The sequence below is a fragment of the Pelmatolapia mariae genome, linkage group LG10_11 (assembly GCF_036321145.2).
Source record: "Pelmatolapia mariae isolate MD_Pm_ZW linkage group LG10_11, Pm_UMD_F_2, whole genome shotgun sequence".
NCBI classification, from domain to species: Eukaryota; Metazoa; Chordata; class Actinopteri; order Cichliformes; family Cichlidae; genus Pelmatolapia; species Pelmatolapia mariae.
Genome location: NC_086236.1, coordinates 1,573,708 through 1,601,171, shown reverse-complemented (window position 1 = coordinate 1,601,171; position 27,464 = coordinate 1,573,708). Strand labels below are relative to the sequence as shown.

Genomic DNA, 27,464 nt, shown 5'->3' with positions numbered 1-27,464 from the left:
CCACCCCTCACCTGCAGCTGAGCCACAAAACAAAAAAAAAGAAAAAAAAAAGAAGCAAAAACATGAAAATTGCAAATATGAGTGTGAACAGGTGTCTGTCACTCTGTGTTAGCCCTGCGTCAGACTGGTGACCTGTGCAGGTGTGTCCCACCTCTCGCCCCATGTAGGCTCCAGCTCCCCTGATGAGGATAAACTGAAGATTACTGATTGATGGACGGCCTACAATTTTTTAAATAATTTTTTCCTAAACTTGATATGTTTAGATGATCCATAGCCCTCCCTTTGGATTATATGCCAGTATCATTTAGGGATGTCACTATAACAATTTTTTGAGTATTACACATTTCTCAACAGGAAATCCATATCAAACCAAAACAAACCAAAATGTATATAAATACATTTTTTCTTAATAAAACTTTGGTATATAGACAAAAGTAAAATTTAGAGCAAACAGTCTAAGTGTCGAATTATTATTCATTGAAAACCATCTATTGACATATTCAACCTTAAAAATCTCTGTGTTCAACTTTTTAAAATGTAATTTTCAGGGAAGAAGAGGAAACGTGGTGAAGGTGATTCAAAATCAGCCGACAAGGAGCCTGAAGTCGGTACGTAAGAACACCTAAAGGGGTCACAGTGGGTCGGCTGTAGTTTTAGACACTTTCAATGTGTGTTGGAGCTTTGAGATAAGAATTCTACCATTACCTACCGTCATGAGCTCCTCCCCAGGCTCACCTCTTGGGGAGTAAATTACATTTAAACAGCAGAAACTCATTTGCCCTTTGAAAGTTTTACCTCAAAACAAAAGTAACACAGTTTCTTCTTTTAAAGATCAGTGGAAAAGCTTCCAGCCTGACAAGGTAAGAGTGAAATCACCAGATCACATTCATCCAGATAGACACATCTGTTAAAGCAAAGAAGTGGAATATTCTCGATGGCCCAGTCAGTCACTGATCTTAACCCAACTGAGTGTTTCACTTGTTGAAGACTAAACTTCAGACAGAAAGGCCACCAAACAAACAGCAGCTGAGAGCGCTGGCAGAGCAAAAGGAGGAAACCCAGCATATGATGAAGAGTTCAAGACTTCAGGCTGTCATCGCCAACAAAGGGTTTTCCACCAAGTATTAGAAATGAACATTTTATTTGTACTTATTTGTCGATTACGTTTGCGCCCCTGAAATTAAAGGAATGTGTTTAAAAAAAAAAATCAAAGCTGAAAGTCTGCATTGGAGTCGTTTCATTTAAACTTCACTGTGGCGATGTACAGAACCAAAACGAGAAAAGTTATAAATATTTTTGGACCAGACTGTATACCCAGCACTGGCAGGGTGACGCCATGGCAACCATTTATTATTCAGGTTATATTTTCTTTCTACTGCCTGTTTTCTTTCCCTGCACATGATCTTGTTTTTTAGTGTTTGTGTTGGTTTTCTCAGACTGTTCCCGCTCTCATATTTAAACCTTGAAGAGGTCAGTTTTAGAGCCCTCCTCGTCAACCAAAATATTTCCAATCTTATATCCTGGGAGGGCCTTTTTTTTAAAATCCTGGCTCATTACAGGATTATGATTTTATTTTGGCGGGGCTGCAGGAATAAGTTTATGCTTTAATTAGAGATGGACCGATCCGATATTATGTATCGGTATCGGCCCGATACTGACCTAAATTACTGGATCGGATATCGGAGAGAAATAAAAAATGTAATCCGATCCATTAAATATCAAAAAAGCACCTCACAAAACTTGCGACACGACGTAACTCGGCTCATAACCGTAGCTGTCGGAGCAGTGTGCTCACGTGATAGAGCGGCTGTGTGTATTTGTAGCCTCCTAGCAAACCAGCATTTCATCTCCGAGGAAGTTATCCCAGAGAGAAGTAAAGCAAGTGTGTAAGTTTATCTCTGAATGTTTGTAAAGCGTTCCCACGTTAAGCTTAACAACCGATATATGGAGCCTCTTCTCTCTCTCTCCCTCTCCTGCCGCTACTTCAATCGTGAAACTGCTTAATGATCAGCTGATCGGCTTTTCTGTCGCGAGTCCGTCTCTGTTGTTTGTTTTTGGCCCACTTTGCACCAGAAAGAGGAAACCAGCGGCTGAACAACAGCAGCACGTTTAAGCTTGATAAGCTGTTGTTAGAATTTATTTAATATTATTTTCTAGACCAGGATCCTTTTCTACGTAGCTGACGGCTGGTAACTGTGCAGGGGCGGGTCTAGCAAAGTTTAGCCAGGGGGGCCGATAGGGCATGAACAGGGAAAAGGGGGCACAAAGACATACTTTTCTTTCTTATTCTCATTTAAAATGTCTCGCTTTTAATAAATAATTATCTGAATCTTACAACCAAAGTTTTAATCTGATGTAAAATGTATAGAAGTCCATTACTGTATATAGTAACTGTTAAATGTCTAATATACCCTAGTAAGCTACAGTACTTTTCCTTTGGGAAGGTACCATCTGTGCAGTCTGCAATTCTGTTGAAGAAAGATGTTGAATTTATTTAATTTTTTGTGCACTTTATGTTTAATATACGTATTTTTTTTGTGCCTGAAATGAACAAATAAATGAAATGAATGAATGAAAACCTGCGGCCCTTTGCCGTCGGCTCTCTGCCATCAGATCCAATAAAAGGCAACAACTGCCTCAAAAGATAAACCAGAGTGCCCGTTTGGTTTTCCCCTTAAACGTCGTTCAGGTTTAAATATCTGACAACTGAAATATCTGATCTGCCAGCTCATCTTTTAACTTTGTGATGGTGGTTTGTTCAGGCTGCACTTGGTGGACCATTGAAGCCCAAAAAGAATAAGACCGGTTTCAGCGATCCAGCTCCAGAAGTAACTCCAGCTGCTGGAACTTCAAAGGTAGCGGCTGCTTCCAGCCTCAAAGTCATGTTCACTTTATATATGTAGCTGAACCAAGCTCAGCCAACACTGATGAAAACACCGTCTGTAATAAGTGTTAAAGACAGAGCTTCTTGTCTTTGTGCAGGTTCAGAGTGCACCCGTCCAGACCGGGAGAATTGAAATCAAATCCGTCTCAGCCATCAATAAAAACATCGCTCGGGTTAAGGTGGAGGTGAAGAAGCAGCAGGAGTTCTACGTGTCAACTCAAAAACTGGCAGAGGTCCTCGGCTATAACATGGAGGACGGGGTTGAAGGCAGAATCAGTCGTGCCATGCCAATCTCAGCCGAGGCTAAAATGCGAGAGGATCAGATTGTAGAGATTAAAAAAGTATTTTAAGAAGAACTCATTTGTACATTTTTCCTGTCTGAAACAATAAAGCTCAGTTTTTCTGGTCATGGTTTAATTTGAAGGTTGGTTTGTGGGGTCATTCTTCAGAGGTGCTGTCATCTGACCAACCACACGTAAGCTCAGGACAGAAACCGTGCGTCCTCACAGGGACCAATAAAGAACGAGCTATGTGGTGAGTTGAGTTTCCACGGAGGACGTCAGTCTGACGGGGACACTCGTGACGAGGACGAGCAGGCTTAATATTCTCAGCGAGGTCACGTTGGAGCTCTGACAGGCATTAAACCCACAGCTCTGGTTCTGCTGTGGCTTTAAAGTCTCACCTGTGCAGGTGAAACAGCTTCACTCATGACCCAGTGTGTCTGCTGGGGTTTGTTTTTTTTAAGCTAGCTTTGTTACAACGTTTATTCACAGTTTTAGTTGATCCCGAGCTCAAAAAACAATGTGAAACAACCTGTTTATTTCTACTTGACTTTATTAAAAAAAAAAAACTCAAATATGAGGAAAACAAGCACACACACACACACACACACACTGCAGCATCGCTGTGTGAATGACAGTTTCAGACAAACAGTCCAACCGATCTCACTTTGAAAAACAAAAACCCCAAAACATCGTTGGCGTTCATCTACAACAGAAAAAAATAAATGAGTAAGCAGAGAGTTTCACTTCCAAAGACTTTGCATCCAATCTGATAATAATCGAGGGATAAAAACGACCTGATATTCGCGTTTGATTTCCAAAAATATACAATATTTATATAATAACAGTGAAATCTCGGGCCGGCGGCTCGCTTTGGAAGCAAACTCTTTACTTTAAAACTGCGACACTAACGATCTGACTTACATCCACACAGAAACACACCTACAAAAATAGAGCGTCAACATTTTACACATCCACCGCCGCCTGCTCTGTGATCACACACAGACAGACGCTTCTAAACCCACCGAGGGGGGAAACACCACGTCGACCCGCTCTCTGAAGGTCAGAGGTCAAATGAGTCGAGTCCAACACAAAGAGGAGGAGACTGTCAGCGGGGAGCGTTTCTGGAAGTTAAAGATTGAGCTTCGTTTACTCCAAACTGCTCCCGTTTCTTCCCCCAGTTTCCTGTTTATTAATATTTACTCGTCTGCTTTAAGTCAGCAGGTTTGACTGAGTCTGATCAAATGATCCTGATGTTTCAGGAGAAACTAGTGAAAGCATGAAAAACAAAGACTGAACGATTAAACTGAAGGTGGTTTAATGGGAAAAATCATCTCCAGCCTGAGGTTCCTGCAGAGGAACGTCAGCGCGGTGGAGCGGGCTCAGGTGGAGGGATTCAAACCTGCAGCACGTTTGAGCTCGAGGTCGTTTTATTTGATTGAAAATAAAGTGAGGAAGAATAAATTCTGATGATCACTCAGGAAGTATTTGAACCTTTTTTCTCTGACTGCTTCCCTGATGTCACTTCCTGTTTGGTTTTAAATCTGAGCACAAGCTGAAAGACTGACAGACGTGGGGTTAAAGGTCACACACTGCTCGCCTCATCTTTATGGCGTCAGTTTCGAGATGTTTGAGCAGCCGAAGCTTCTCGTCCCGCTCTGCGCTCTCATTGGCTGACGATGAGCTGTCGCAGGTATGACTGCGTGAGGCCTCGCAGCTCCTCCAGCGTGTAGTCCTCAGGCATCGGCAGGCGGCTGATGTGCGGCGCCAGCTGGGCGAGCGGGATGCTGAGGGAGTCAGCCGTATCGCCCTGCTGCAGGCTCAGCACCGCACGCAGGATGTTCGCCACACGCTTCGCCATTTCTGCAGAAAGGGAGGGGACCAGGGGGCGGGGCTTTGTTAGATCACCTGATGTAGCTGCGGAAGCTGTTCAGACTTTAAACTGCTCGTTTCTGTTAGAGAGGTGCGTGTGTGTGTGCTACTGCGAGCCTGGACAGTTTCAGTCACACACCCCTCCCCTCCGTCTGACATCAGCCAATCAGGACAAAGATGCAGTTGTTCCCTTACCTGATTGGGCGAGGCGGTCTTTAGCGGTGCAGCAGGGCAGGAGCTCGATCCTGCTGCAGAGAGACGTCACATCAGTGTAGAGACGCTCCAGCTCGTAGCCGGCGTTTTCCATCTGAGAGCGAGGACGGAAACACAGAGATCAAACTCGGCGTGAGGACAAAACAGTTACACAAACACGTGAAGACTTTACAGCATTTTACATCGTTTCACAGCATTTTACAGCCCTGCTTTCAGATTTACTCAAGATTCTCCAAACACTGTTGGATGAAACCACGGCGTGCTGCGTGAAGCAGAGACTCGATCCTCTTTGTGTTCATTACTCTAATGCAGACGACCAGAAATGAGCTCGAGCTGCGATCACAACGTCACCGCCTCGTGTGAACGCCGCAGACGTCAGAGATGTGAGGAAAATAAAAACCTGAGCAGAGTGCAGTTATTATAATTCTAAAGTCGTAGAAACACGTTTTCAGGTGTTTCTACGACTTTAGAATTATAATAACTGCACTCTGCTGCATCACTACTTTTATACTTACAGTAACTTTGCTGCTTATACTTCAATGAGTATCATAATGAAGTACTTTTACTTTCACTGCCACGCTGGTATCACAGAACAGTCGCCCTCATCGAGCTCAGAATCAGAAACACTCAGAGGGTGTTTGGGTACCTGCTGGATGTCCTGCAGAGTCTTTATGACTCTGATGTAGTCGAGGTAAACCCTCCCTGCTGTGTCCCAGTCCTGGATGGTGGCGCAGTGCTCAGGGAGCGCCAGACCCTCCAGGAACTCCAGGAGGTAGTCGTGGTTATCGTTGATGATGCAGTCTGTGAGAGAGAGAGAGAGACTCTGAACTCCGTTTCAACTGTTTCCAGAACAAACTGATCTCCTCACACATGAAACCATAACGTGATGTGTGGACTCGAGCGTCTCAGCTTTATAGACTTTGATGAATTAAAAAGATGAAAAAAATGCAGCACTTGTTGGCTCATCGTGTCGTTTAACCAACCTGACCTTTAATTCTCTCTAATGTAACCATGTCATGATGTAATGATGCTAATTATTCAGATCAGAGGAGGCTGAAGTTTTTGACTCTTCTGCAGGACGTGGTTCAGACCGCGTGTGCAAACAGGCGGGTCTACCTGAGGCCAGGTGCTGGATCAGCAGGCGGTGGCACTGGTTCCAGTATCGGGCCCGGTACAGGTGCAGGGCCTGCTGGTGTCTGTCGCCGTCGCGGTGGGCTCGGGTGGCCTTGGCCTCGTGGATCCACTGCTCCGGGATCAGCAGCTGCTCTGTCAGGAAGCGCTCCCTGCGGACCGAGTCCTCCGTCTCCTGCAGGGGGCAGTGCAGCGCCAGCATCTCCCTCACAGCTCGCTCCCTCTGACTGAAGACGCAGAGAAGAAGATCAGAGAGGAAATAACGAGCTGAGATCTAAAGTGAGGACAGTCCTCATAGAACAAAGTGGGCCAGAGTGCAACGATCATGGTCAACTCGACTGTTACTGAAGATCACCGAGCCAACACGCCTACAGCTGAGAGCCATCAGCTGTTATCATGAGACTCGGACGATTTAAAGAGTCTGATGAGCGTAAAAACAACCTGAGCTGTTTGGCTCAGAGCCAAGCTGCTGAAGAAACGCCGTAACTGCTGGCGGTGCGGTGAACGTACGTGTGCTCGGGGATGTGCAGCAGGATGAAAACGGCCATGTGCCACAGGCCGGCGCTCTCCAGCTGCGCGGCGTAGCTGGCGTGGAGGAGGCCCTGCCGTGGGGCGCTCAGGTGGGTGTAGTGCAGTGCCTGCAGGACGCCCCACAGGTGCCAGCTCAGGCGGTAATCCAGCCGCTCCCAGGTGACGGCGAGAGGCTCCAGCAGCTGCTGCAGGCCGTAGTGTCTGCAGGACGACAGGAGAAGCGTTAAAGGAGCGCTCTGCACGTTTTACCCAACGAGCGGCTGAAGCCTGCTTACCTGTCGCTGTAGAGTTTGAGCAGGTGGAAGCAGAGGTCGTACAGCGGCCGTTTGGACTCCTCCTCCTCCAGATCTGGCTGTTCCGCCTCCAGGTATGGTGGCAGGGGGGCACAGGCGTACTTCCCCGCCTCACACGAGCCCTGCAGGACAGAAACAACGATCACCGATCAGCATGAACACAAGCAGGTCACTAGCTACACCTGTCACTGCACTGCACACTCCGCCCTCTGCTGAACAGACTGAAATGAAGTTTTATGAGTGTAAATGTAACCTGAACACTCGACAGGCAGAAATGAAGTCAAGAGAAAATCAGCGGCGGCTCACCTGAAAGGCGGCTTCGTATCTGGCGAGGGCGTCGGCCACAGAGGCAGTCGGGGGCAGCATGAACCAGAGGTGGATGGCCACGCAGCGCTTCCAGTCCAGCTCGGCGCACACGTTCACCGCAGAGTCGGTGGACTCCCACACCTGCAGAGAACACCGTCAGCATCCAACCACAGCGCATCCAGCATCACTGAAAACTGAGTGAAGGTTCTGCAGATCTCTGCAGGCAGGAGCCCTGATTTCACCCTGACGTCAGACACCGCTTTATAATTTATAAGCGTTATTAACATGGATGCAGCGACTCTGGAACATCTGAAGTCACTGAATAACCACAAGAGAAGCTCATGAAAACATTTCTTGTTTTACACATTGTTCTAATTCTTTCCTGGTATGACCCGATGCGCCAACACTACCAGAAGGTGGCACTAATTCAAGTCGTTAGCTGACGACCTCTAACACCACAGAAGAAGATGAGTAGCGCGTGTGTGACATAAGCTTTATAGACTCTGGTCATCGTGTCATACCGGTTTCCCGGCGAGCAGAGCGAAGATACGGAGTCGCTCCTCGGGCAGGTAGCAGTCGGTCTGCATGCGGTGCCAATCGGCGAGCTGAAGGGCGAGAAGGTCCCTGCAGTACTGAGAGCCCACGGCCTGAGACAGCAGCAGGGACAGACGGTGGTCTCCTGGACGGACAAACAGTTCAGTCTGAGGTTTAATTACAGACTCAAGAAAAAAACCTGGAAACATTTAAATGAGTTAGAAAACGCGTCACCTTGTCTACTGAGCGCCCCATTCATGACATCACTGCTACTTCCTGTTTGAACGGGTGAACCTTACCTTCCTTCTGGGCGAGTCGGCACGCCTCGCTGATGCGGTTTCCCGTCAGGTAGCTGAAAACTGCGTCGACGTGGCCACCTTTCCCAGCCAAAGCCACCTCCTCCTCCACCCTGCGGGAGGCACCGCGGGACAGCCAGGCCGAGAAGCTCCGCCTCCTCTCCAGCTGCTGTTCGTACTCGCCGGGCGCCTCGGGCTCCTGATCCGAGGGGCCCAGCCGGCCCCATAGCGCCTCACACAGAGTCCAGACCTCGGCCCAGTAGCCCAGCAGCGCTGCAGCAGAGGGAGCGTTTAAACCGGCGTCAACACCAACGCATCAACTTTCAGCTGTAATGTCATCACTTACGCTCAGTGTCGCCCCGTCTGTCGTTCAGCTCGACGATCCACTCGGCGTACTCGTGCAGCGCCGCCACGCCGGCCTGTGGTCGCACCACAGGGCAGGCGGAGCTGTCGGGGACCTCCACAATGCTGTGCTTCAGGCAGATCTCCAGGGGCCGCTGCAGCACCGCCTGGCTCTCTTCATCTTCCTCTTCTTCAATGGTTTTCCCTCTGAGAGGCTCCAGACCCACCACCTGCTCCACCACCACCTTGTAGGGGCTTTCTGTGAGTCTGCAGAACCAAATCAAGCAGTTTAATGGAGCTGATCTGTGGCGCGCGCGCCGAAAAACCATTTAAGATCAATGGCACATTACATCAAGGTTAACCGTACAGGCAGATGAAAAATGTGCCTGTACGGTTAACCTTACATGATGGAGCCGTGTTGTCATGGTAACTATAGACGCAGCCTGGCTGATGTGTTGGTGTGCGGCGTGTTCGTGGCTCTTACGGTTTGCTCCTGGCAGGTTTCGGCAGGAAGCTGAAGTCAGTCTTTGCCATCAGTTCTTGGTGCTCAAACTGTTTGGACGTTGGCGAGCTCAGCCGGCTGCCGCAGTGAGCGAGCGTCCAGCCGGGACCCCACCCGACCCGGAAGGAGCGCACGGCAAACAGCCCGGTGTCCATGAGCAAACCTCCCTGAAAAACAACGGCACGACTTTGAGCTTAGGGGAAAAACTTGTCTCCTCTTGGAATACCTGCCTTTCACATGAAGACTGAGCAAATGATGCTTTACAGACTGTGACCTCTGACCTCTAAACTGGAATTCTAAGTGTTAACAGGAGTTAGTGGCACGTGACCTTCATTTTGAGCACTCGTGATGTTTTCAGAGGAAACACCGACCTCCTGAGCACCAACCTTCCCGTGAGCGATCGACTCTTTGAGGGGGACGGGGCCGCCGAGCCGCCGAACGCCAACAGTCCTAATTGAAGGCTCCGGAGTCCGGGAGGGCAGCATGAAGGGCCCCGCCCACTGCAGAGAGCGGGGGGCTTCAACGCTGGCCGGAGACGGCCGCGACGGAGGAAGGAGATTGCGGGGAGAGTCTGACAGCTGAGAGAGGCCCGAGGTGAATCGAGCCTGAAGGAGACCGCCGACTGCAGAGAGACAGATGTTTGATTACATCACTGTTAACAGACTGATGAGAAACATCGTCTCAGGGAGCAAGCGGGCGGTTCATACCAGAGGGTCGGCCCTGAGCGGCCGGCAGGACGAGGCGAGGAGACGAGACATCCGTGGAAACCTTCATCGCCGCGTGATCGTGGAACATGTCGGTGTCATCGTCGTCCTCAGCAAACAGAGACGCCTTCATGATCTGAAGACGAGACAGTTTTACTGAACAGACAAACTGCAGAGTGAAGTAAACAGGCTCTGGTTGCCTCGGTAACCCCCGATGTATCCTCATACGTCTCTGAAACATGTTTAAAGGTCTCTGCTAAAGAAGGTCAGAGCGGATCGCCACGTGACTCTGGCCCTAAAAACCATTTCCTACCAGTCGCACATTAATGGATTGCATTTATATAACATTATGCATTATAATGTTATAATGCATAATGTTATATGCATTATTCACCATTTGGTCTTTAAAAAAAAAAAAAACAACAGGCCTTGTGATGCACTTCCTGTGGGCGGAGCTCATAGCTGTACCTGGAGCGTGTGTGGGTTGATCCCCAGTGTAGAGGCTATGTGGCCGGATGCAGATACGCCGTCGAGCTCTGAGGAGGCCAGACCACCGAGCTTGGAGATCGTCATGTCCGTCTCCCCCGCCAGCAGGTCGCCGTCTTCCTCTCCTCCCAGCATGCTCTCTGTCGGGAAGCTCTGGGTGATGTCGGCCATGTCGCTGTCGAGCTCGATGGCGCCGCCCTGGAGCTCCATGACGGCAGTGGACTGAAGGCAAACAGACATGACAGTGATTTTGTTGTTTCTGAGAGTTTTCATATTCAGAGTTTACAGAGCGCGCTCTTTATAGACGATGTGGGCGGAGCTCAGAGATCGTGCCACCTGGTGATGGCCCCGCCTCTACGTGTTACCTGTGGTTCTGTTACTTTAACACACCTTCATGTCGGATCCTGGACAAAACGTTTGAACGTCTCTTCTCGTTCTGTTTTCGGTCGTGTTCCAACCTCAGATGTTCAGATGAGTAAAAATAAAACCATCTCTGAATCAAGTCGAGGATTCATCAAAAACATTTTTCCAACCAGGTGGGAATAAAACAGGTGGGTTCTCCTCTTTATCAGCCAATCAGAGCTGAGCTTCTCTCTGGAGTAACGACCATCTTCACACAAACTTCACAGACCAAAGTTCAAATGTGTTCATTAACTTTATTTGTTTTTGTTAATTTCAATGAGAAAATGTTACATTTTGTCACAAATTAAAATCAGGTTTCTATAAAAATCTCCCTCATAATATAAACTGAGTTTGTTTACCAAAGATCAAACAGTCCGTCAGAGTTTAAACATCACAAAAACAGCACAAAGTTTGCACAGATGAGTGAGAGATGATTCGACCCCCGGGCGCTGCTACAAACAAAACTGACAATTTTAAATCCTCCAAAGAACTCTGACCCTGGAACGACCCCCGCACCACACCTTGAACACCTTCATTCCTGCAGCTGCGTCTCAACTGTGGACAAGCTGCATTTTTCTTCTACTTCACGGCTTCTGGTTGTAAACCTGACGCGACCTTTCACCTCGCGGTCCTCTCACAGGTGCAGCGATAAGCTCGTCGTCTGTTTCTGACTGTTGGAGAATCAAAGCGTCTCCGATCTTTAGTTCTGGAAACTCTCGGACTATCGCAGCGCTCGCTGAACATGAAGAACGCCGTTTGTGTCTGTTCTTGTTTCCCACAGTTTATTGGTAAAAGAAAAGTGAGAAAGTTTTTTGGCTTTGAATATAAATATTTTGGATTCTGTCTCGACGTTTTTCGCTCCTCTGTCATCGTTAACGCTGAACGTTTCTAAAGTTCCTTCGTTAATCCTGTAAAACTCCTGAACACGTCTCGTTATTTCAGACTTCATTACAGCAGCTCAAAGTTGGCGTCTTTAAAACCAACAAAAAACTGTAACGCTGCTCCTTATTGAGCGCTCTGTTCCCGACCTTTGACCTTTATGTCACCCAACTCCTTCACTCTTAAATCACTGACGTCTGACAGTAAAAGAATTTAAAATGGAAAACGTCACACGCTCGCCGGCGGCGCCGTGCCGCTGTGGAGCCAGTTCTGCCTTTGTCCAACATTTCCCAACTGATTAATATGCGAGAGAAGCCGGGGTCATGTGTAATCTGCATCCACGAATCAGTGGTGACTTTATAGAGCCCCGCCCACCTTCTGTGACATCATGTGGGACAGGCTGCTTTGAGAGGACACTGGTGGAACTGGTTCCACATCAGGCAGAGCGCTGAGGCTCTAAAGCTGCTCAGAGTGTGAAAATAATCAAAATCAAAAAGCTTCAAACTTAAAAAACAAAACAAAACTGAAAACGTCTGGTTAAAATCGACCTGCAAGCACATGATTGGGTGAAACGCTCCTTTAATCAGTGGCGCTGCATCAGTGAGGAGGAGGAGGGTGAGTGTGGGAGGGCGCGGGCTGCTCTACCTGAGCCTGTGGCGCCACCTGCTGCTGAGAGGGGGGAAGCTGTTGCTGCTGCAGCCGGGAGGGAGGGAGAGTCGTCAGCGTCTTCAGCTTCTTGGCGTCGGCTTTCGGCGGGACGTCCTCGTCTTCGTCCGAGTCCTGCAGGCCGTACTTGGAGAAGTGAGACACCTGAGACATAAAGAGAGGGGGAGGAGTCAGATACACCTGAGAACCACGCAAACAGAAGTGACTCCATCATTTTTATCTGAGCGTTGAGGATCTGAACCCGCTGAAAACATTCAAACATCAAAGAACGTAAACGAGGACTGTGTTGATGTTCATCAGATCAACAGGTGTTACTCCACAGCAGTGGGCAGCGAGCGTGCGTTAATCTAATAAACTGACCTCGAACACCCAGGACCCGGTCTCAGGTCGATACTCCAGGAAGCGAGCTCCCTGCTTGCGCGACGCCTTCTCCAGCCGGCCCTCGTAGTTCATGTCGCTCAGACGCTCGGGGCTCCTGATCTGGGTGCAGGTCGTCTTGTCGTTCGGCCAAACGCCGTCTAGAGTCACCTCCGCTCGCCTTTTAGTAGGAAAAAGTAATATTTACTCTAACAACCACAAACATGTTTAACAAACCATTTTCATGGTTTCAACTTGAAATGCAAACAGACATTTTAAAAACTGACGCATAAGTTTTGCAAACAAGTTACATAAATCCTTTTTTTTTTAACCATTTAAACCTATTTATAGAACAACTGAGTGTTCTGCCACACAAATGATTTGTGCCACTCCATAAAACCGTTTGTCACAGGACAGAGGAGCACATCACTTCCTGTGTCCCACCTGGAGACAGTGTTTATATCGTAACATGCCTTTGGTGGCTTTTTGGCAGAACGGTGACATTCAGCAGTCACCTCAGTGTGTAGTGTAGTCGACTGCTTTGTTGTACACGTCAAAACAACAAGTACACAACACTAAATACACATTCCAAACACGCTGAACAACAAATCTCAAAACTCACTCTCCCCTAAACTTCCTCCTCTTCCTAAACAACCAGATGCCATATGTTTCCATATCATTTTATGATTGGTCGACACGCTAAAGTTTTCCACCAATAGGGAAGGGGTGGAGTTTTCTTCTTGCTGGCAAGCAGCGAGCGCCGTCCTTAGTTTTTACTGTTTCTTGAGTAAACGTGACGATAGTATTCAGGAAAAAACATCACGTATATTTTTTATCGTAACTCTGGTTTTACATCAACACAATTTAAAAACTGAGATACAGTTTGAAGTCCGCACTTTGACCACAAGCTAAAACAGTGACTGCATCTTGTTGCTATGTCATCTTAAACTGGTCATGTGATTTGGACGCACTGAGAGCCAAAATATAGAAAAATGAGAGGTGAACGAATCCTGTAAGTTTGCTTGTTTTTAAACTGAAATCTTTTTTCCTTTGACCCGTTCGTTTCGGTTTGTAAGGTTTCCCGTCACCTCCTGTCGCTCACCTGTTAAGCCCCTCCTCCTCCGGCGGCTTGCTCTTGTCGTCCGGGTACACGATGACCTCTTTGCGTCTGAAGTGGACGATTTCATCGAGGTTCAGTCCCGACACGTTCACCTCGCCGGGAAAGAAGATGGAACCGTAACCTGAAAAAGCCGATCGGTGGAGAGCGGTGAGACAGCTGTCCAATCAGAGCCGACTTCAGCTCAAACCTGTTAGCATACGACTGAAGTATGACGTCATACGTGTGCAGGCGGTACCTTTCCTGCCGATGGTGAAGTTCTCCACGATGCACTCCCCGTTTTCGTCCACCATGTCGGCGAGCTCGTCCATGGAAGGGATGGTGTAATAACCCACGCGGTTCAGAACGATGCCTGAAAACAGGAAAGCAAACGTGCATCTTTTACCGTCCGGCGAAGGAAATCCGGAAGGAAGCTGAAATCAGCGAGCGTGCTCATTTACCTGCAGGGTGCGGAGACTGCTGGGACAGCTGCTGCTCCTCCTCTCGCTCCTCCTGCAGAGACTCCTCGCCGAAGGACGCAGACACGTCATCGTTGCTCAGCTGAAAAAACAAAAAGCAAAACTGAAGTAGGAACTCAGAATTATCCGGGATTCTAGTGTGCTGTGCCGCCTCGGGCCACTAGGTGGCAGGAAAATGTAAAAGTTGAGAAGCAGTGAAGAAAACGAGGAGCTGCAAAACGGGATAAATGTTTCTAATTTGTACAGCTGATGTTCGGGACTCGAACACTGATTTATTTGTGCCGCTGATTCTGCAGCTCAACTTAAATCGCCGGTTAGTTCCGTGTTCGTGGTTAAACCTCACAGCTAGATCATCATCTGATATCGTAACTATGTTATTGTGGCGGTCGTTCTCTGCTAGTGATGACACGCTTGGGGAGGCGGTGATGTTTGTTCTGGTTCTGACCTCGAGGCCGTTCCTCGAGCCTTTGTGCATGTTCAGGTCACTGATGGTGTCCTGCAGGCTGGCGTGGGCGCGGCCCTGCGGGATTGGCTTGGCGATGGGGTTGACGTAGAACTGGGTAACCTCCGGGTCGTCGTCAGCCCGCCTGCCGGGGCCCGCCACCCTCCTCAGCTGCTCCTCTTCCTCCTCCACGTGGCTGCAAATAGGAAAACATGGCGAGGGGAGGAGAGAGAAAGGAAACGTCAAAGCGGCTCACGCCTCAATCAGCGCTGCAGTTTCTACGGTCATGTTACACTTTTGACTCTCAGAGACGTGACGGCCAATAGGAACGTGGCGAGACCTGTGTCCGTTCTGTGGGTACTCTGACGGCGAGGCGAGGTCGTCGCTCTCCTTGTTCAGAGGACTGCTGTACTGACTGTTGTTCAGGTTCTTCAGGACGAGCTTCTTGATGCTCTTCCTGTGGAGGAAACGGACAGCGTTACCTGTCGGCATGCGCACGGTCATATTTAACTTTGCCGCTGCGTGGCGAGCGGAGGCGTACCTCGGCACGAAGGCTCCGTTGGTGAGCGACGGCTCGTCGTCATCCAGGCCGTCGAAAAGCTGCGACTTGGAGGCTCCGGAAGACGTCAGCGCTTTGGGCCGCACCCTGGTCGCAGGACGCGGAGTCAGCTTGTAGTGAGTGGGTGTGGTCAGAGCCTTCTGAGCCGTCGGATTGGTCGGTTTCAGGCGCTGTCAGAACAAAGAAGAGATGCAGATTACAATTTACCTCACAGCTTTGTATTACTTTATGTAATTAATTCCACGTTCCCGTCACCGGTGAGGGGCGGAGCCTCCCAATGGTTTGTTTAGACGAGGTACCGACAGTGAGGAGGTGAAACCGCCGTGACGGCAGCTAAAGAAACTAGGGGTGGGCAGTATAAACTAAACAGAGATTTTTACTATACCACAATAGCATGTTGATGGTGTCATCAAGCTGCACCTGTTTTGGTCGAAAGCATTGCAGCAGCTGCTGCGAGCAATATCATCTGCAATTTATGCCGGATGACAGTAATCGCGAAGAGACGAAGCACGTTTTGGAATATGAGGAAAGCCAAAAACTGCACTTCCTCCACTTCTGTACCATTGATGCATTAATGCTGAATTCTCTGCAGCTGCTCTATTCCCATGTTGTTGCAGTATATTAATGACTAACCTCGTATTGTGGATGGATTATCTCAGTTGTTCTCCTGAGATAATCCAGGTCACTGCTGTTTAGTTTTCTGTCTTCATTTATGTTGGAAGTGATAGCAGAGCTGTACGTTTGTATTTTCTCAGAAATCTCTCAGTCAGAACATGCTATATCATGTTTAGGTGGAAGCTAGTGGGCTAACTTCCTGCTAACTTCTAACTCCATTGAATGTAATAAATTCTGTTTTCATGGATGCCTGGATCCCCCATCCCATCCCATACATTCTCGCCTGAAAATATGTTAAAAGTTTATTTTGTGACCGAGAAAGAATCATAAGAGTAATATTAAAACTAACCAGCTGCCGCCATTGTTGGAAACTGAGCAGGGTCGCGCTATGAATTCTGGGATAGGTTGGGGTACGAAGGATACACCCGACCCATTATTCAAATCTGGGGAAATGAAGGACGCAGTCTTCGTCGTGTCGCTGTAACGTAATCGGCCTACAAATGCGGGCACAGGAGGATGCGGTTCCTCAATTTGGACAGTGTGGACTCGGAGCGTTTTCAAATGAAAACACCACTTTCAAATTTATCTGGGTTAGTGTGGACGTAGCATAAGAAGCAGAAGCTCGAGTTTGACGGCTTCTTTGCAGTGAAGTTAAAACTGCAAGCAAATCCTCATCTTTGGATCTCGATACAATTTAAAAATAACTCATCGGCTACGTCGCCCTCACCTCCTCCTTCTTCTTGGGGTCTGAGAGCGGGTTTCTGAAGAGCGGCGAGTCTCCGTATGGCGAGTACGCCAGCACGCTGAGCTGCTGCTGGAGCATGGCCTGCTGGGCAGCCGCTGCGTTGGGATCTGTGAGGGCTGCAAATGAGAAACAAGAAGATGTTAATGCTCCACGTGTGCCAGCGGGGACGTGAAACAGCAGCCGGAGGTCAGTTTGAGTCACATTTTTACCAGCAGCATAAAAGAAACATGGAAGAACTAAATGATGACGTTTTAACAGCATTAATCTGTCCTCGTCTCTAAAACATGTGGCCGCTCACCGACGGGCTGCGTCGCTCCGAATCCCAGGGTGCTCGTTCCACTGTTGAATCCAGTTGTTCCGAACGTTCCCATCGTTCCCAGCGCGGTGCCCAGTTTGTTCTGGGTGTTGCCAAACAGGGTCTGCCCGGGGCCGACTGCTGGACACACAGATGTGGACAAACTGTTTTTCCTGGCTGACTGAGCAGAGGTGAGTGTCCTAGTTAAAGCAACGAGGCGGTTACTGGGTACTGTTGCTGGTTCTGTTACCTGTACCGAAGCTGGTTCCCAGTCCGGTCCCCAGCGCTCCGGTGGTGGACTTGTTCCCAAACAGTCCTCCTCCAGCAGGGTTTGCACCGAAACCTGCAGCCAGACAAACAAACAGGACGAGCTGAAGAGCCGGAGGTGCAGATACAGGAAACTTTGGCATTGTTACATATTTTCAGCTGACTTACCGAAGGTGGAGGTGTTGGTTCCGGTTCCCAGTGTGAGGGTGGGCTTGTTCCCAAAAAGGCCGGTGGTGGTGCCAAAGGACGGGGCACTGGTGGTGGTGGTGCCGAACCCAGTCGTCTTATTACCGAATAAACTCTGCTGCAGAAGCCAAAGTCACAGGATACGTAAAGGACCTAAAACTTATCACTCAAACTTAAACTCAGCCTCAGGACTATAAAAGAGTTCCCAGTGCTCAGAGATGAAGACGCGTAACAGTGACACACAGTTCAAAGAAGCATCTGCCTGAAAATACACCGAGCTGCCCTGCGTGCTCTGGAGTATTTGTTCTCCGAGTCATTAAAGGCATCCTGAAAACAGGCGAACCCGTTAACTCTGCTTTAACCTCGTGGTTTGGGATGTTTGGTGCTAACAGCGTGGAGGAAGCTAACGGCGAGGGTGCAGGGTAAGACTCTCACACTGAGCTGCAACCCAGCTTCAAACAGATCAGTAAATGATAACAGTTTTTTTTGTTTTTTTACAGTTTTGTCCTCCTGTCACTTCACTATGAAACACCATAATCGTTGATTTATTTTACAGTTAACAGGTCAAAGGAGTTCACAGATTGTTAATCCACACCAGTAACAGCAGCTCTGCTCACGGATGATGCTTAAACGTGTTGGTTTTTTAAAAGACTTGCTAACTTCTACCAGTAAAGACATTAAAATCTGTTATTGAGCTTCTATCTTTAGTTGTAAATGTGGTTGAAACTCTGCAGCACACGTCCTGCTGCATTTGACCCTCCATCTCTTTCCCCCTTTTATAGAATAAAGAATAAGTCACTGCTTCTTTATATCAAACTGTGTGCTCTGCTGTTTGTGAGGACAATCTTAAAACCGCACACAGGCAGGCCGTGTCCTTCAGACTGAAATCAGACTGTCTGTGCTTCACTTCATTCAAACTGTATTGACACAGAGTTGTCTGCCATCTAGAGCTGGGCGATATAAGATTTTTTCATATCACGATATGTTTTTTTCATTTCAGGCGATAACGATATATGTCACGATATAAGCCAAATTATAACGGCGCTGGCACGGCTGGCAGCCTTAACCCAATTTCCCTCGGGATGAATAAAGTATAATCAATCAAATAACTATATTTGTAAGATTTAAATGTGCCGTTGCTCACGAGTAAAATGTGAAATAATCTGCAGCTTGTTTTGATTTAAATATTTATTTCCCATAATAAGTTCAACAGGGTAGATGTACTTAAGGAACATGAGACTTCAGTTTCAGATAAATAAAGGCAAATATTGCAAACTACACAAAAGGCAGCCGCTAAAGCGTTTAAGTTTCAAAATAGAACAAACAAAACAAACTACTAAATTGTCAATTCCACTTAGAAACAAAATATTAATTCTAAAAATAAATCTTAGTTCGTTTTACAGAAGAACAGACAAAATTGACTAACTTTTGTCAATATCAAATAAACTGAGAACTAAAAGGAAATTCTCAATCTCTCCTTGTTGTATAGCTTAGCTTTTCAAACAGTTTTAACAGTTACTTTAGTCTGACAAAAGCCGAATGATGAATTAGCGCTTTCAGTCAGAGATTGAGCATGCACCGGTTTATTGTATTTCCAGACTTGCTTTCGGCACAATTTACAGTGCGCGCTACTCTGTTTTTTGTCAGACTTGAAATAGCCGAAATACCTTCACACTACGGAACTTCTATGGCCCTTCCATTCGACAATCTCTCCGGAATTGGAACCATCATCTCTTTTCTCTTCGGTAACCTTCGCTCACGCTCTCGGTTGATTTTTCTCTAGTCGGCAAACTCATTTCCTTCATTACCCGGGCAGCCCGGCTGCAAAAACAAATACACATGTGCGCCTTGGCACTTGTGCTGTACGTAACAAGTCACGTGACGTGACGCTGCGGCTGTGATTGGTTCGGCTCTGCGCTACTTAATTTGGATTGGCTGTTCTTTTTTTTTTTTCCTTTTTAAGAGGACAAGAGGGATGAGGTCTATCGCAATAGTTTAATTTTTCTATCGAGAAAAAGTTATTTCGCAATACATATCGTTATCGTTCTATCGCCCAGCTCTACTGCCATCACAAACAAAACTGGAGTTTGATGAGGAAACATCTGATGAGGGGAGGAGCTGCTGCATGCCGGGGGCACACACACACACAAATAATTCACAACTGGACAATAAAGGGTCTGCTCTGATCCCAACCTGAGTGCCGACATTCCCAAATCCAGTGTTGGTTTGGCCGAACAGGCCCGTGGCTGTCCCGAAACCAGTGGCGGTGCTGGTCTGAGCTGAGCCGAACAAGCCGCCCGACTGAGACGCCGCTGTGTTCCCAAACAAACCCTGAAGAAACATCCAAACAACCTCACTGTGACTTCAAACAGCTTCAGAGTCAAGAGAAAACATGCTGCACCGCACCCCAACTCAGAGGCAGCTGAAAGTCAAACTGAGACGACAGCAGTGTTGGGCAAGTTACTCTGAAAAAGTAATTAATTATAGTTACTAGTTACTTCTTCAAAAAAGTAACTAAGTTAGTAACTGAGTTACAAGATTCTAAAAGTAATTAATTAGCTGTAAAGTAACTAATGCGTTAGTTAATAAAAAAAAAGTTTAACCCTCTGGGGTCGAGGGCATAATTGGCCATATTTAACTACTTTTGATGTTTCCTCCACATTTCACCTTTAAAAACTATTTACTTTGCCTTGTTTGGTATCATCAGCACAACCTCACGTGTCTGAATTTACAGTTATGTTTTCATTTTGAGTGTATTAACACAATTGACCTAAAATCAGACAAAAAACTAAATCTGGGTAGAAAGTTATATTTTTTACTGTAACAACTGCAAACATGTTTAATGAATCATATTTCATAACTTTAAATGCAAATATAAATTGTCAATTTTAAAATCATATCCACACGTTTTGCAAACAAAGTTATTTGCAGCCATTTACCTTTGACCCTTTTTTTTTTAACCATTTCAAACTATTCACATAACAATCAGCTGTTCTGCATTCAATAAGATGCCACACAAAATGTCATGTTGCCATAACATTTTTTGATTGGTCGACATGGTGCATTTTTCCACCAACACGAAAGCCTGTTTTTGTTTTGTTTTTTTGCTCATAAGCAGAGAGTGCTTGCTGCGCTGTCCTTAGAGAAACGTGACGAAACTATTGAGGAAAAAACGCCGCGTATATATTGTTTATCATGACTCGTGTTGATAGGCCACGTAAAACCAAATTTAAAAACTGGCACATTGTTGCTTTGTCATCTTGAAGTGGTCATGTGATTGGCTTACCACGACTACTTTATTCTTCCTCAGTCAAACAGCAGCACTCAGGTGATCGCTTTGCCCCCTTAGCTCCAGGTGTTGTGCCAAAAAGTGATCATCGGGCAGAAAGTGATTACCGTCCGCGGGAGCGCGCAACTGCTTAAAGCTGTAGCGTCCAGATTACTTACAGCTACTTCCGTGCAACTGATATAAGATGTGGTAAGCTGAAGACAGCTTCAACCGTCTGTTTGTTGAAAAATAGTAACGCGACCGCACCGCATTTTCTTCTTAGTAACGGTAACGGCGTTGTAACGATAGAGTAAGTAGATTACTCGTTATTGAAAAAAGTAACGCTGTTATTCCCATCACTGGACGACAGCGTGTGCTTTGGCTGCTAAACAAAAACTAAACTGTGCTAAACTGAATCAAAGTGAAGCCGAGTCTGCTCAGGTTTCCACCTGCAAACAAGTCTTTACTTTTTGTGGCTGCAGGAGTGAAACCGTGTGAAAATGAGCAGCAATCAAACTCAACCTGATGACAGTGTGTCATAAACAGTGAAGCGGAGCTAATCTCACCATGCTGCTGGTGTTGGCCTGTCCTATTGTGTTGGTGTTTCCGAAGGAGAAGCCGGTGCTCTGGGTGGTGGTGGTCTGACCAAAGGGCTTGAAGAGGCTGCCGGCCTGCTGCTGGGTCTGCTGACTGAACAGGCCGCCTGTGGTCGCGCCAAAACTGCCGGTAGTTGCTGAACAGACAGAGACATGCACGTCACTTCGCTCGCTCTCATCAGCACTTATTATTTGTGGGCTCTACGTCACAGCTACTTACGCCCTCCGAAGGTGCTCTTGTTCTGGCCGAAGGAGAAGCTGGTGTTGGGAGCCGAGGATCCGAAGAGGCCGGTGGTGGCGCTGGACGTGGCCGTGGCCTGGCCGAAAAGACTGCCGGTTCCCGGCGCCATCGGATTGGTCGGGCCTTTCCTGCCCGCCTGGTAGTCCTCCAGCCTCAACTCCTGCAGGGAGAGGAAGAAACAACAACATCGTCAAACAACAAAACTCTGTTTTTAGTGGCTGCGTTTAAGAGCCGCGAGCAGCTGGGTGAAAACGGACCTCCAGAGACTTGTTCTCGTACTCCTTCATGGCCGTGATGCACTGGTGCTTCGTATTGATGCTCGTCGTCACGCCCGCCTTCACCATTGTGTCACTTCCTGTCGGAGGCTGAAGGAGGGAAAACAAATTTAACACAGAGCATAAAAACAGTGAGACGTTTTAGTGTCTGAGAATGAGGAGCAGAAGGCCGATTAAAGGGGAAGAACAGTCACTCACGTTGAACTTTACGGTCGTTCCCGGCTGCTGAGTGGCAGAGAACCCCGAACCTCCAAACAGGGACGTAGCCCCGCCGAACGGGTTGGAGGTGGTGTTGGTGGAGCCGAAGAGACCGCCGCTGCTGCTGGTGCTCGTCCCAAAGCCTGAAGAGACAGAGTTCACGTCATTACAGGCCGAACAGAAGGAGAGTCGGAGCAGCTGCTTCAAATCCACAACGTCATTTTTCTCATTTTTACATAAAACTGTAAACGTGATTTTTGGTCTTTAAGGTTTCTGATTTTCTCGTCTGCTGTGGGGATTTATCGTTTTTAATAAAAAAACGAGAGTGAGGGTTTGGAGGGTTCTCACTTCCAAACGAGGTGGCTTGCTTGGCGCCGAAAGCATTGTTCTGCTGGGAGAAGAGTCCGCCGGTGGTGCCTGTGCCAGTGTTGCCAAACAGGCTGGTGGAGGTGCCGCTCGCTGCGCCGAAACCAAAGCCGGTGCTGGTGGAGGAAGTCGCTGGCTGGCTGAACGTGCTGGACCCAAAGAGCCCACCTGAAGGAGCAACACGGACAGGTCAGCGCTTACGAGTTTTCTTTCTTTAGACACGCCCCTCATGACTAAGCCGCCTCTGAAGGATCATTTTACTGGATTTGTACAGAACAGGCCGAAACCAGAAAGGAAGCTTTGAACCGACAGTTTCTCTGCAGTCCTGCAGTCCATCCCAGTTCAAGTTCAGACATCAACAAAGCAAAACTGAAAAACCACATGAATTCGTTGGAGTCAGCACCGAGCTGCGTTCAGATGTGGTTTAAGATTGTTGGAAAATCTCATCTATGCAGACTGAAACACACTAAACTACACTCGGTGCCTTATGAACCTCTGTGTGTGTGTGTGTGTGTGTGTGTGTGTGTGTGTGTGTGTGTGTGGCAGAAGTTTTGAAGCACCACAAAAATTTTTGCTGAATGAAAAACAAACCTGGTTTATTCTGCGTGGATCCAAACAGCCCTCCAGTGTTTGTCGTCGCCCCGAACGCAGACGTGCCGAAGCCTCCCGTCGCCCCAAAGCCCGTGTCTGGAGAAAAGAGACCAGATGAGGACACGATGATTCATGTCCACCTCAGTCAGAGGGAACTACGTTTTTCTATCTGTGAGATATTTAGTCTCTGGGTTATCGCGGGCCCTTGTGTTGCAATGATCAGTCTGTTAATAGTGAAAACATCGACTGTCTCCTGAAGTTTCACTTTTCTTTTTGTAAATTTGAATCTCTATTACGCTTCAGGAATTCAAACTGAAGCGTAATAAAACTCTGTGTGTGTGTGTGTGTGTGTGAGAAAATCCTAATGACGTGCTGCTCTCATCATTTCTTCCACATTAGTTTGGATGTTTGGCATTTCTGACACGCCCGAGGTATCGAGCTCACGCTCCTGTACAAAAAGAAATTCACTTACTTTGCTGACCGAAGGTGGACGAGGCGCCAAATCCTCCCGTCCCGCCACCGAAGGGAGTCCCAAATGATTTGTTGAACATCTTGCCCTGCTAGCAGGACAGCATAAGTCTCTGTGGACACAAACACCACCGTACAGTTTAGATCACAAACGTTTATCTTCAGCCACACCGACTAACCGATCGAGGCAGCAGCAGATGTGCAGCTTCTGTTTTCTGCTGCCGTGTTTGTGGATGGTGTCTGATGGAGAGCAACAGCTCCACTTAAATCCACACTGGATCTTTCAGGTTTAGCTTGTGTGTCTGTTTAGGGGTGTGGTTTACTGCCACCTGCTGCAGGTAACACACTGACCGTAGATCAGACCTTAAAGACACTTTAGTGTTCCAGCTGAGTAAAAACCTCCTGAACAGCAGGAGGAAAACTTCTCTGACGTCGCTCAAATTAAATGTTTGAGAGACATCAGCTCTCGTTTTTCTATCTTCTGCTCTGACAAACCACATTTACCTCTGCATTCAAACAGAGCTTTGGCTTCAGCCTCACATCCACAGAGGACTTTAGAAGAGCCAATGAGCATGACTCATAGTGTCACGTCTTTGGACGGTGGGAGGAGCCGGAAGCAGAGGAAATGCAGAGCTCTGTTTTTAACCCAGACTTGATGACAGATTAGCGCGTCCGACCGTGAAACTGCACTCTCACTGGTTCAGACCAGAAGCTCCATCCAGCTGTTAAACTGCACATGCAGCAACTGTTACAGGCAGAAGAACAGCTGGACTCAGCATTTGCAGTGTTACTCTCTACAACAGGAACACACTTACACTCAGCCGCTGCAAAGCTTGGACCAAAAGCTCTACAGCTTTTATGTCTCATTACAAATAAGGGAGGGAGGAACACCATCAGCTGGTGTTCAGCTCTGTCCTGTTGTTGCTCATCGATGCAAACGCTGCTTCTGCTAACTGTGTGCAGCAGTGCCCTTCAGCAAGTGTTTGTGGGAATTAATTTAATTACAACAGTACTCACAATCCTGCAGCCTTTCAACGACTACGACCTATATGGATGACCACCGCACTGCCTTTATCAACCAAGTTGCGGCTCCTGAAGACCATCGCTATACCGACGGCACTGTATGCAGCGGAGACTTGGAAATCGACTGCAAAGATCAACCGCCATCTCGACGTCTTCCAACAACGTTGTCTTCGACGGCTGCTCAAGTTCACGTTACCAATGAGGAAGTATGTCGCCGTGCGGGAGTAGAGCCGCTCCATGTCCAAGTCACCAAGCGTCGGTTCAGATTTGCCGGTCACATCCTTCGGCTACCGGACCCGAGACCTGCCGTGTCGCGGTTCTGTGGAACCCGAAGAATGGAAAGAGACGGCGAGAAAGACCCAAAATAACATGGAGGACTTTCCTTGAAGATTTAAGTTCAGTCGAACTGTCATGGGATGAAGCAACAACTGCTGCGATGGACCGAGTTCGATGGTGTTCTCTTGTCGCCCGATGCGCCGATCGGCGCGGGAGGATCTAAGTCTAAGTAAGTCACAATCCTGTGATTTAGGCCTGTGACTACAGTGTTATGATGAAGTCTTCTTGTGTATATTTGAGAACACGAGGACAACGACTGCTCTCACTCCTGATTAGAAATCACTGCACTTCCTGTTTTAAAGCATCTTTTGTGCTGGTTAGATGTTCTGGAGCTCTCAGTCTCCTCTGAGTACGTCTGACACACGACACATCGGCTCTGATGTGTTTTAAACATCAGAGTGTTTTAAACATTTCAAACAAATCTTTGTGTTGGATAATAAGTTTACTCATTCAATATTCGCACCTTGTTTTTACTGTGGTTCATCTGTAATGAGGTTCTGGGGGTTTGAAGTGTGTGTGACATGACCCTCTTACACACAAGAAATGCCAGGTGTTGATTCCAGCTGTGGTTTGTTGTTTTGTTTCAAATCATGTTTTTCATTTATTCTCTTTGTCAAGGATGGAAACAGACACATGAACCCATGGGTCAAACCTCTTATCTTCATCTCGCTCCACGAATCCACAGGCAGGAAGCATTTAAGGTGAAATTCTTTAAATGCTTCACGGGTACAAAATGACCTCAGCTGACAGAGACTGCACGCGTTTACCCATACCCTTGTTTTAATGACTTCTGTGAGCACATCACGCTATCGGTCATTTCTCGCCGACCTCGATTCGCCTCCACGTGCGGCTAACCGAGCTGATCCGCCGGTTAGTCACAAACATCCGAAACACGTTAATGTTGGAAAAACTGGGCGGGTTTACAGTAGGTGCTATCACGGCTCCTAATCGGGCGAGTCCGAGCCAGACCAAACCAGCTCCAAACCGCAGGTGAAGTCATGTAGCATTATTTCCGCTCCCGCTAACAACAAGTTAGCTCCGTGAATCCAGCCGACACACACCGAGCTACCAAACAGCCGCTTCTCCCGGTGAAGAAGGCGGTTTAAAGGTTTAGATTACCCCGTTACAAACTGACCGTTGTCTTGGATGTTTACAGGCGCGCAGTTTAATCGCTGTTACGAGTTACCTGCGTCAAGCTAATGCTAAGCAGCTAGCTAGCTTTGCGGCTAAGTGAACGATAGCAAAACAAAACTAAGACAGACAAAAGAAACGTTTTAAAAGACACTGACCTTTAACACCAATGTGACACCCGCCTCTCTGTTTGCCTTCCGTCCACACTGACCAAGCTACAGAGTCAGAAAGTTCAGCGATGGAAGCGCTTTAGCTCAACACCCACCGCACAGCTTTGTCAACGAGGAGGGAAAACGGCCCCACGCAGCGTCAGCACGCACTTTCATACGTCAAACGTCACGACGACGACGCTGCAAATAGCACCTAAAAACAAAATCCAAACGTTGCCGTTTGGTACACATGAAAATGATTAAATAGTATTATATCTATATTTATTTAAATAAACATGAAATCGTAACCTGTCTATATTTATTCAACGATACACAGGAAGTCTGTCCGATCACGAACTCAGCAATGGGATGAAGCAATGGGAGCCACCGATAACGCGTTAAAAATGATATTCATATAAATCTGTGGTGCAGCATTGGCTGAAAACGTGCAAGAAAACATTTTGCCACCTCTTTCATGCTGTGCTGAGAAGATTAAAGATCAATACACTTAAAGAAGATCAATACAAATAACTCTGGTTTTGTGTCTGAAGGCCTGAAAGGCAGCCGTCGGTGGTGGAACAGACAGTAACGCGAAGCCTTTTTATGTACGAAAAAAGGAACAGCAACGATATTTTAATGCTATATATACTTTTTATATTTATTTTGGAGGTCTCTGTTTACCACGCCATCAGTCTGAGGTTCTGAAACTGACAGCAGCATCGCTTTTAGCTGAAAACACTCCAGGTTTAGAGAATATCCTCCTGCAGAAACCTGAAAAGGAACAACGTCGGTCTCTGGGGATGAGAGACATCAGGAAAAAGTTTGAAATAGATACTTTTCTTTATTGTCACTCCATTAAATGTGGACAGCCCAAAAGGTTGATTCTGTTCATCTGGACCAGGGGTCCCCAATCCCAGTCCGCAAGGGCCGGTGTCCCTGCAGGTCTTAGATCTCACCATGGGTCAGCACACCTGAATCACGTGATTAGTTCATTACCAGGCCTCTGGAGAACTTCAGGACATGTTGAGAAGGGAATTTATCCATTTAAATCAGCTGTGATGGATCAAGGACACATCTAAAACCTGCAGGGACACCGGCCCCCGTGGACTGGGATTGGGGACCCCTGATCTAGACGTTTTCAGTGGGAGAAACGTTTCATCATCATCAGGTGACTCCTACAGTCTCAGCTGACTGCAGGTTTCCAACCTTATAAACAGGACATTTGCATAATGACTGAAACTAGCACCACTGAATGAACAATGCGCAGTGAGGACAGCTCCTTGATCATTAATATGCCACTTATCATGGCAATTCATCAAAGACCACTGATCAATGGCGATAAAGACCATTCACAGAGAGTCCTCCAGGCACTTAACAGCCTGCACTGCATTGATCTGTTTATGTCAGGGGACCCGATCCTTGGGGTGGACCGATTTTTGGCAGAGTGTGTTTTGGGGTT

The 27,464-nt window shown here is 47.4% G+C and overlaps 1 protein-coding gene and 2 long non-coding RNA genes across 5 annotated transcripts in view; 1 reads left to right on the top strand and 2 right to left on the bottom strand.

Moving 5' to 3' along the window:
* LOC134637831 (uncharacterized) overlaps positions 1-27,464 on the bottom strand; it is a 253,854-nt gene that overhangs the window by 12,270 nt on the left and 214,120 nt on the right. The window lies entirely within an intron of this gene.
* On the top strand, positions 1,746-3,255 carry LOC135933673 (uncharacterized). The gene is made up of 3 exons (XR_010573883.1): positions 1,746-1,886; positions 2,763-2,855; positions 2,983-3,255. It is a non-coding gene; the product is annotated as an uncharacterized LOC135933673 (long non-coding RNA).
* On the bottom strand, positions 3,741-26,164 carry nup98 (nucleoporin 98 and 96 precursor). Of its 3 annotated transcripts, none has more exons than XM_063485001.1 (35): positions 26,015-26,164; positions 23,371-23,479; positions 22,899-22,994; positions 22,290-22,475; positions 21,942-22,084; positions 21,726-21,833; positions 21,448-21,628; positions 21,198-21,364; positions 19,557-19,694; positions 17,346-17,481; positions 17,161-17,253; positions 16,914-17,051; positions 16,598-16,731; positions 15,238-15,425; positions 15,037-15,153; positions 14,700-14,892; positions 14,237-14,336; positions 14,035-14,148; positions 13,782-13,920; positions 12,683-12,860; positions 12,302-12,466; positions 10,358-10,597; positions 9,893-10,025; positions 9,572-9,807; positions 9,168-9,352; positions 8,688-8,950; positions 8,345-8,614; positions 8,033-8,190; positions 7,512-7,652; positions 7,188-7,327; positions 6,892-7,113; positions 6,367-6,608; positions 5,897-6,051; positions 5,233-5,344; positions 3,741-5,028 (listed from the first exon to the last, which is right to left on the bottom strand). In XM_063485001.1, the coding sequence occupies exons 2-35, from the start codon at positions 23,447-23,449 to the stop codon at positions 4,832-4,834; spliced, it is 5,487 nt and encodes a 1,828-aa protein (XP_063341071.1). In that variant the 5' UTR covers positions 23,450-23,479; positions 26,015-26,164; the 3' UTR covers positions 3,741-4,831. The 3 variants fall into 3 exon arrangements, with proteins under 3 accessions (XP_063341071.1, XP_063341072.1, XP_063341073.1); XM_063485002.1 differs by having other exon boundaries at positions 16,914-17,048; XM_063485003.1 differs by having other exon boundaries at positions 17,346-17,478.

What these genes read in the sequence shown, in the direction of transcription:
- nup98 (XM_063485001.1), bottom strand. Translation starts at nt 23,449, where the DNA reads ATGTTCAACAAATCATTTGGGACTCCCTTCGGTGGCGGGACGGGAGGA. An exon ending in CGCTCAGGGCCGACCCTCTG is followed by an intron (nt 9,808 to 9,892) that starts GTATGAACCGCC and finishes GTCTCTCTGCAG; the next exon opens with TCGGCGGTCTCCTTCAGGCT. An exon ending in GATACGAAGCCGCCTTTCAG is followed by an intron (nt 7,328 to 7,511) that starts GTGAGCCGCCGC and finishes TCTGTCCTGCAG; the next exon opens with GGCTCGTGTGAGGCGGGGAA.